At 39.9% G+C, this 10536-nt stretch overlaps 1 protein-coding gene across 1 annotated transcript; it reads left to right on the forward strand.

Moving 5' to 3' along the window:
- The first annotated feature begins 3033 nt into the window (after positions 1 to 3033).
- Positions 3034 to 4109, forward strand: LOC123675442. The gene is made up of 2 exons (XM_045610802.1): positions 3034 to 3219; positions 3408 to 4109. Exons 1-2 carry the CDS (start codon positions 3034 to 3036, stop codon positions 4107 to 4109), a joined length of 888 nt encoding a protein of 295 aa, XP_045466758.1.
- The last annotated feature ends 6427 nt before the right edge of the window (positions 4110 to 10536 follow it).

A 10536-nucleotide genomic window follows, 5' to 3' on the forward strand; every position in this document is an offset into this window, starting at 1 on the left:
GATATGTTTGTTTGTTTATATGTATGAGCGTTAAAGCAGTTCATTTGGAACTCGTCAGTTCATTGTCTACGGATCATTTTTTGCAAGCCTTCAAACGGTTTATATCTCGAAGGGGTACTTGTAATGTTCTGTATTCAGATAGGGGCACTAACTTTGTGGGTGCTAAAAAAGTTCTTCGCGAAATTAATGAATTTATTAATTCGGACCAATTCATAACTTCGTTTCAAAATGAATTAGCTTTGAATGGTATTGAGTGGAAATTTAATACGGCCGGGGCACCCCACATGGGCGGTTTGTGGGAGAGCAATGTTAAATCGGCTAAGAATCTGATTTATAAGGTAATAGGTACTCAAATTCTAACTTTTGAAGAGTTCAGCACTCTTCTTACGCAGGTAGAAGCTTTATTGAATTCACGTCCTCTTTGTCGTCTGTCATCAGATTCAAGTGCACCGGAAGCATTAACACCTTCACATTTTTTGACAATGTCACCATTAAAATGTATTCCATCGCATGATTTGTCGGATATCAAGTTGAATAGGCTTGATCGTTTTCAACTGATTGACCGGATGGTTCAGGATTTCTGGAAGCGCTGGAAATTAGAGTATCTAACGACATTACAAACTCGGGAAAAATGGCATTTGAAATGCTCAAATATTGAAGTTGGCACGGTTGTCATATTAAAGTGTGAAAATTCGCCACCACTGCATTGGCCATTAGCGTTGGTCACAGCGGTCCATCCCGGAAAAGATGGTATAGTACGTAATGTAACGCTAAAAACGAGTAAAGGTACCTATACACGACCTGTAGTAAAGGTATGTCCTTTACCGACCCAGTAGTCAGAAGAGTTGACTACTATATATATATTTTTTTGGTAGGTTAGTTTTTGTTTCTTTTTTGGTAGAATTTTTTTTAACAGTGGATGATTTTGACAAGTTCATTTATGAAAGGTATTTGATTTCAAAGTGACTGAAATCGAGTTTTCAGGGCGGGGGGTATGTTTTAGCCCTTTTTAAGTTATTATAATGTTTAGTTTTGGCAACGTCGCGGATTCTGGGAATTCGAGACGTATGTTTTGTCAGATGAAGAAATAAGATGTATCGGTTCATCGGCGGTCGGAAAGAAAAGTTAAGGTTTGGTAATATAAAGTTTTTCGGTGTTTAATATAACGGTTTCGGTTCAATTCACGGACATTTTAAATATATTAGGATTACAGTTCATTAGAAGGTCAGTTTGCATTGTATAAGTCCCATTTTGTTCCATTTCAATCCTTATACCCTGTTCCTTTACATCCTTATACAGTGCGGTGCTGTGTGAGAGCAGAGAGCAGTTTATATTGGTAAGATTATTATAACATCATTATTTTTATTGGTTCAAATATAGGGAAAATGCAACAATCCACCAATCATTTTTATCTTTCTGTGATTTACATGATGATGATCCTGCGAATGATATTCGTGCATTTAGTCATCATGAATGGAGTCTGAGTCAAATTAAAAGGGACGATACAGATGTGGACATTATTGTAAATAATTTAAAGAGTAAAAATATATTTGATAACATGACAGGCTGCACAAGCTTATTTAATATTTCAAATGGGCAATTAGCAAGTGAAGAGACAAGGAAATATCTATTATCATTGAAAGAAGATGGTGAAAATTTATTACAATCTTTTATGGAAGAACGTATTATTCGCAAAGATAAAAGTATTTTCGATCGTATGCCTAGAGTTTTAGTAAGAAATTTTGCGTATACTGAAAAAACTAAACCTAAAATGAAAATAGTAAAGAACTGAAAGAAACCAAAGAATTGATGAATATTCAACAACTTCTAATGTTGTGTGTTCAAAGAGAATATAGTGTAGATTCTTTAGCAAAATACGAGTTATTAAATTATCCAAAAGCTCTTGCTGATAATGACGGTTTCTAAAGGGTGTTTTCTCAGGAGGTTTGTTTTTCCGATAGATGTCGTTTTATTTTATGACAGTTGTTTTGACAGCTCAAAGTGGCATTTCTACTCAGTATTGTTTGGCAAATCATTATGAATAGGTTAACTCCAGAACAACGTTTTCAAATCGTGGAAATTTATTTTCAAAATCAGTGTTCAATTAAAAATGTTTATAGAGCACTTCGTGAATTTTATGGTGCGCATAATCGTCCGTCAGAGACCACCATAAAGAACGTAATTTCCAAATTTAGGTCTACATTCATTCTTTTCGATGCCAAGCTACCGACAAGAAGGAGAAGAGATCGTACAGAAGAAAATATTGCTGTCGTTGAGGCCAGTGTCGAAGAAAACGACAATTTATCGATTCGTCGTCGTGCTCAACAAATTGGACTTTGTCCATCGACTTTATGGAAAATTTTACGTAAAGATTTGGGTTTGGTGCCTTACAAAATTCAATTGGTGCAAGAATTAGAGCCACACGACCATCGTTTGCGCCGTGAATTCAGTGATTGGTCGTTAAATCAATTGAACGAAGATCCATTTTTTTACCGTAAAATTCTTTTCAGTCATGAGGCGCATTTTTGGTTAAATGGATACGTCAACAAGCAAAATTGTCGCATTTTGAGCAAAGATAATCCACACGCCGTTCAAGAATTACCAATGCATCCTGATAAATGTACTGGTCTGAAGGTGGGGATAATGGACAAAAAGTTTCCAGAGGTGATTTTGGAAATGGACCAACTAATGGCCATCAAAAAATCGCTAATGGAACAAGATCATTGCACTGGGGAACGAGGACGCCATAACGCCTACGTTCCAGCAACTGCATATGAGGCCAGGCTGGCTTGGGCAGACATGCTCTGACAAAGCCACTGTGGAGTGGCTGAAAAGCATACAGCCTCAACTCAAACCTTGGGAGGGATCTGAATAGCCGAAGAGGCAGAACTACCTCACCCGGAGATCCTAGTCGGATATCTCCCCGACAGCCATGATCTCTCCACCGAGAAAATTCTCAAGGTGGTAGAGAATCAGAACGCAGGGCTCAAAACCTCCAGCTGGAGAGTCCTTCGAAGGGGACCATCAGGACCCATGCTCGAGATTGTCATCTCGGCTGATAGAGCATCGGTCGAGAGACTCAGAGCGAAAAATTGGCGGATACATTACTTATTCGGCCAAACAAATCTTCGCCTTAAGGGACCAAACACAACGGCCGAGAGGAGAGAAGCACCTCAGGCCTCAACCTCTGGTCTGGCGCCGAAAAGGCCCAAAGGGAAGGTAAAGAAGAAGGTGGTGAAGCCTTCAGGCAATGAAGTGGCCACAAAACCGACCACCAGCTCTGGGGGGAGGGGTGGTCCGCAAAGGCGTGATAAGGGGGGGTCCGACGGAGAAAAACCTGCGGTCCCTTCCGAAAAGCCTAGCGGACATCCAATCTCATATGGGGCAGATGTCTGACATGCCTTCAGATAAACCTCCAGCATTCGAAGGCAGCCTCTAGTGCCTTATGCTGGAGAACATCTAGAAGGCATGTTGATATAGGGCTGATACAAGAGCCCTGGATCAATGGAGGCCAAGTAAGAGGCCTACCAAACAAAGTATATCAGACGATATACTGTGATAAGTCAGTAAGTCCAAGAGCCCTAATAATACTCAGAAGGGGACTAACCTGTCTTCCACTTACAGAGTTCCTGACAAGGGATCTTGCTGCGGCATTGGTTGAAGTGCGAACTGAGAGCATCAAGAGGCAGCTGGTTATCGCCTCAGGATATTTTCCAGGAGACGCCATCAGCCCACCACCGGAGGAAGTACAACGCCTCATCGAATGGTGCCGCATGGAGAAGAAACAACTGATTATGGGCTGCGATGCGAACGCACACCACAAAGTATGGGGCAGCACAGATATAAATCATAGAGGTGAGGATTTGCTTGATTTTCTATTTTCTAGTAACATAGAGATAGTGAATGTGGGTAATAGTCCAACCTTCATGAATGCGATCAGAAGGGAAGTAATTGACCTTACACTGGCGACACCTTTTATTGCGGGGATGGTCAAGAACTGGAGGGTCTCAGAAGAACCATCCATGTCAGACCATATGACAATAGAATTCAACGTTGAAGCAACTGCTTCAGCTGATGTTGAGTGCAGGATACCCAGGAAGACAGACTGAGAACTTCACATAGCCCACCTAAGTTCTGATCTGAAGGGCCTGAAATACAACATCAGCTCCAATGAGGATCTGGAGAACGCCTCTGCTCACTTCACATCATGTCTGAGGAGGGCATGCGAAAACAGTTGTCCACTCACGAAGAAAACGATCTCCGGATACGTCCCCTGGTGGAACAATCATCTTGAAAACCTCAAGAAAACTGCTAGAAAAGCCTTCAATAAGGCTAAGCGGGAAGGCTAGACTTCAAAAGGTACTATCTAAGGATCACTCTAACCCAATTGGTCAAATAAAGAAGCCATGTGGGGAATTTACGAATGATCCTCAAGAGAGCCTTAGAGCTCCATTAGAGACTGGCTCCAGGCAGATTACCAGTGAAGATGGGGCCCCCGCTGGGGAAGTATACAACTCCACCAGGTGGGATTCTCAGAAAGCTTGTAGACTTTTCACACCAGAAAGAATTGAATGGGCGATAAAGAGCTTTCAGCCCTTCAAATCAGCAGGCATGGATGATATTTTTCCAGCCATGCTTCAGAAAAGTGTTGAAGTGCTTATAGCCCCGATAACTGAGCTCATTGAGGCCAGCTTTACAAGGGGCTATATCCCGAAATCATGGAGGGAGGCGAGGGTAGTATTCATACCCAAAGAGGGTCGAAAAGGCTCCCCGGAGCCTAAATCCTATCGACCCATATGCCTCACCTGTTTTCTCCTGAAGATCATGGAGAAAATAATGGACAATAATATAAGGGGAAGTTTAAAGCTCCACAGTAAACAGTTTGCTTATAGGGCGGGTAGATCTACTGTAGACGCCCTTCATCATCTTCTTAGAGAGGTGGAAGGCACCCTCAACGCAAAGGAGATTCTGCTTGCAATGTTCGGTAATATCGGAGGGGCCTTTGACAATATCCTTCATACCTCCATATGCAATGCAGCCAAAAGGAAAGGGATAGAACCCTCCACTGTTAAGTGGATATCAGCTATGTTGAAAGGACGAACCGTTACAGCCTATCTGGGAGAAACCGAAGTGACTGTGCTGACGTGCAGGGGATGCCCTCAGGGAGGGGTTCTATCACCCCTGCTGTGGAGCTTGGTCATGGATAGCCTCTTGGAGAGGCTTACAACAGGCAGCTTTAACGTCCAGGCTTACGCCGACGACATAGTGGTGACTGTTAGAGGCAAGCATGGGGGCCCAATAAGTAGCCGAATGCAACTTGCTCTCAGAATTATTGAAAATTTGTGCGGGGAAGAGGGGCTTACTGTCAACCCCTCGAAAACATCAATCATTCCGTTCACTAGAAGAAGGAATCTCGACCTCAGAGCTCTGATCTTAAATGGTCAGACTCTGCACTTCTCTAGTGCGTGTAAATATCTAGGTGTTATCCTGGACAGTAAACTGAACTGGGGGAAACATATAGATAAGACTCTTTCCAGAGCCACGGTGGCTATGTGGGCATGCAAAAGACTCTTTGGAAAGACATGGGGAGTGAAACCGAAAATGGTACTGTGGTTATACACAGCGGTGGTACGCCCTATTGTCACCTATGCATCTCTAGCATGGTGGACAAAAACCGAGGAGGTCACCACACGCATCAGTTTGCAGAAACTGCAAAGGCTGGCGTGTATTGGTGTCACAGGAGCTATGCGCACAGCTCCCACAGCAGCGCTGGAGGTCATACTAGACTTGCCTCCCTTACACCTACATGTAAGGAAATGTAGCCTGCTCGAAGCAATAAGAATATCCCTTAATGGAAAGCTCCTTCCTGGAAACTGGGTTGGACATATGAGGATACTGAATCAACTAGATTCAAACCTCCTCGCAAAACCATCAGATTATGCCAACCACCTACGATTTTGAAACGCCCGGCCCTTTGAAACGGTAATAAATGACCGTCCTAGTTCAATAACTCTCATAAATCGTCTGGACAAAAAGTCATCCATTTGGTTCACAGATGGATCAAAAACAGAGAAGGGCACCGGCATTGGGATATATGGACCTAGACTGAGGATCTCTAAAGCCCTGGGAAGTGAGCCCTCGATTCTACAGACCGAGATAATGGCTGTTTATGTATGCGCCCAGGAGTGTCTCAAAATGAACCTCAAGGGGGCGTATATCTACATCACCACGGACAGCCAAACCACGCTGAGATCCCTGGAATCGTGTGTAGCGTTCAATTGCAGCACATAATACTTAGTGTGTAAATGTTGGTTGCCTACACATATTTTTAGTCGTCTTATGAGTTGAATTGACCTCGTGAAATGTTTATCTGTTTTTTTTCCTCCATATGTGCCGATACTGGAATTTCTTTTCGAGAAATACTCACTTTCGTACTTTGAAATTCGGAAAGTAGACATTTCAATTGTGGAAATCCAAAAAGTTTTTGGGATTAGAATATTTTCCTTATTTCTTTCAAATATATTGCGAGTTGTGATTGTGAAGGAGCAATACAGAGAGGGCCATTGAAAACGAAACAGCGGCTCTGTAAGTCGGCAGAACCGAGTTATATAAAAACGCTCGGACACGTCAACAACATTTTCGAGGGGGACATCGTTCGCGATGAAATTCACCCGAAATACATTCCATCCCTCGGAGCTGTGACCGCCACCCCTAAATTTTTAAATGGCACCATATGGCAAGTGATACCTCATTTGAAAGGTAGTTTCCTTCTTAATATCAAACAACAAAAATAAATCAATTCTATCGATTCGTTTTCGAGATATAGGAACTTGAATTTGGAAAATAACTTTTTATTCACTCAATCAATAAAAATAAGATCTAACATTGCAACTGTTTAAAGATAATTATCATTGTCAAGGAATTAAATGATCTAACTGTTTACCACCCATTTCCATACAATAGTACAAGTTCTGTTCAAAATGAGATCTCACATTTCGTAGCATTTCCGGCGTTATTCGACGGCATTCTTCAATAATTCTACGTCGTAAATCTTCCAGAGATTCTGGTTCGGTTGCATAGATTTTGTTTTTCAAGTGACCCCACAGAAAAAAGTCGAGTGGGGTTAAATCTGGAGATCTGGCTGGCCACCCTATAGCGCCTCTTCTTCCAATCCAACTTCCAGGAAACATTCTATCTAAAAACTTGTTGAAATTTCAAGTGCTCTTCGTGGTAACGATTGAGTGAATAAAAAATTATTTCCCAACTTCAAGTTCCTATATCTCGAAAACGAATCGATAGAATTAATTTATTTTTGTTGTTTGATATTAAGAAGGAAACTACCTTTCAAATGAGGCATCACTTGCCATATGGTGCCATTTAAAAATTTAGGGGTGGCGGTCAAAGCTCCGAGGGATGGAATATATTTCGGGTGAATTTCATCGCGAACGATGTCCCCCTCGAAAATGTTGTTGACGTGTCCGAGCGTTTTTATATAACTCGGTTCTGCCGACTTACAGAGCCGCTGTTTCGTTTTCAATGGCCCTCTCTGTATAATACCCGTATTTGGGGATCATTTAAGTACATGGAAGGATTACTTATCTTCTAAGGCCGTCCAACATCAAAGTGAGTTTTTCATCATGAGTTTCCTTGATTTTCATATAGGACGATTAATATCGTGCATTTTCCCATTGTTCCAGGGCCTTTTTTTCTTTATGTTACCAACATTTCTTCTCGATTTTACGTTTAGAAAATAACGTAAAATACAAGATCGCTGACGATTGAGAATTTATTTCGACTCATCAACATCGAATCGAATGCTGCAAGGTTTTGGTTTACGTGCAATTTTCTTCCCTTGGTTTGGACACAGGATTCGGAAGTGGTGAAAGTTTTAATAGTTTCAACCCTGCTGATCATTTGGTATGTAAAGATCCGAGTTATAATTGGTGATACAGACAGATCAAGAATACCTATACCGGGACAAAGTGAACTTTTCCATTGAAATTAATTTTGAAATTTTGAACTCTTTCAATTCATATTTGTTCATACATTTTATCATTGTTATCATTATATTTCAAAATCCTTATGTAGCTTCATCTATATTTTTTTTCAAATATTTTTCAACTTTAAAATCAGGTGATTCTTTTTGTTTGTTTCGAAACTCAAGTGATAACTTCTGTTCACGCCAAAGTGAACGTTTCTTTTGTAATTAAATTCAAATTTCCAAATTTTCATTCAAAAAGTACCGCGATTTATTTATTTGTATCCGCTGAAGTAAATAATTTAACAACAGCTGTGATAGTTTTTTGCCCTCGCGTTCCTCAGCGAGTGTGATATTAACACATTTCGTTTTAAAACCAGTATCCATCTTCACGTTTCATGCGAAAGATGTTATATTATAGTTTCCAAACAATTAATTTTCTGCTTCCTTACGAAATCATTTTCGATTAGTAAAACAAGTGAAAATTGCTTCCCTTGAATATTTCATTCGAAATATAAAAGACTCCGTTGTGAAAAGTACGTAAGTCGCTACCAGTGGCGTGCTGTGCAAAAGGCAGCAAGGATAAGGGGAACCGAACTTGCATTGACAGGACTTCATTCCAAAGGATCTCCACGTCTAGTTCAGTTTGTTGAGCTCAATCACTCTGCTTCTGGAGCGTGAGTACAGTACAGATCCATTCGTAAAGTTCGACCATTTGAAGGTAAGAAGTTTTTTGTTGGTTTGGGTTCACTTATCCTTTTCGTAATATGTTGGGAATATTTTGAAATTCACATTACAGTCCACTTTCTTTCTACTCATTATTGATCTGAAAACTCCCCAACATATTTTGATCCTTCGAACCGGTTAATTCAGCGCATTTCAGTAATACTTTAAAAATTAGAATCTTTTTTCTTTCTCATTAAAATCGAAATTTTCAATTTAGCTTGCGACCATTTCGAAATATTTTCATTATTCGAAGCATAATAATCATCAATTGTTATCACAGCTGTTGTTATTTCATATCTCAATTTCTAAAGTAAGTTTTTTTTTCTCTCTTGTCGGAATTTTTCAACTATCGTTCGATATGTCGCTAAAAACAGATACAGGCAATAGTAAACTGAATAAATTAGTTGACAAAAGGGCTAACATTTTCTCTATTACATCTGGAATTTGGAGCAGAGTGAAAGATTATGATGCTTCTAGATTGTATGATTTTCAGGCTTACTATGAAAAGATTACTCATTATGAATCTAAATTTCAAAGTATACAAGAGGAAATAATGGACATAAATGGGGAATTGCCAACTGATGAACGCATAGAAACGGCGAATTCCGAATTGTCATTCACAGAAGTGGTTGCTCGAATAAAAGGTTTATTTTTGCTCTTGAAACGGCAAGAGACACAATCAGCATTTACTAATCAACAAAGTTCAATTTCACAATTTAATGCACCTTTGTTGATTCCTGAAATTAATGTTCATACCTTTTCTGGCGAGGGTTCTGAATGCCATCACACAAGTCTTCATCTAGATGATGAGAAATGCGACGATAAAGTGGTTTCCAATAAACTGGTTCATATCAATTAGTGCGGTATTTCTTCTGGCAACCAGGACAATAACGGTTCTGATAAATTCACTCGATCAAGTTGTTCAAGTGAAACTTTTAACTCATATCACGTGAATGGAAAATCTGAGTCAGTTAGCCAAGTACTTTTAGGTACCATCCAAGCACAAATAGAATCAGTTGATGGAATAATGATTCCAGTTCGAGCTGTACTTGATCCAGGATCTCAGATTTCGGCTATTAATTTCCGCCTAGTTAAAAGGTTGGGTTTGAAAATTGACCCAATAAACATTTCAATCTCTGGCATTGGTGAAAAAAATGCCAAACCGTTAGGAATGGTTAACTGTAGGTTGTATTCTAAATCAGACATGGGTTCATTCCAAGTACGGTGTGTCGCATTGCCTCATATAACTTCTAATTTACCATCTATCCCCTTGACTGAGGAGATACTCAATCATTTCAAAATCTTGAATTTGGCTGATGAAACTTTTCACATCTCGCAACCAATAGATATGCTATTGGGAGCAGACACTTATTCATTGGTATTCGATCGTGACGGTCGTATGACTTCTCCCGGCTATCCTACGGCCGTTAATACATTTTTCGGTTGGACTATCATTGGTCCTATTCAAGACACATTATTTTCAAACAAATCGATTTTGTTTAAACAATCTGATCTAAGTGATCAGATACAAAAATTTTGGTCATTAGAAGAAGTTTCAGATATCCAAGTTCCCAATCCCTGCGACGAATATGTAGAAAACCATTTTTTGTCCACACATTCTCGTGATCAGAATGGTCGCTATATTGTTTCCCTTCCATTCAAAATAGAACACACCTCTCCTCAGCTTTTTTCAAATTCAAATAGGTCATTCAAATCATTTTTATCGCTAGAAAAACGATTATTGCGACACTGTGATTCCTACAATTCATATAAAAAGTTCATGCTTGAATATTTAGAATTAAATCATGTGTCACCTGCTCAAATTCCTGAAG

Source organism: Harmonia axyridis, chromosome 3 (genome assembly GCF_914767665.1).
Source record: "Harmonia axyridis chromosome 3, icHarAxyr1.1, whole genome shotgun sequence".
Classification (NCBI taxonomy): domain Eukaryota; kingdom Metazoa; phylum Arthropoda; class Insecta; order Coleoptera; family Coccinellidae; genus Harmonia; species Harmonia axyridis.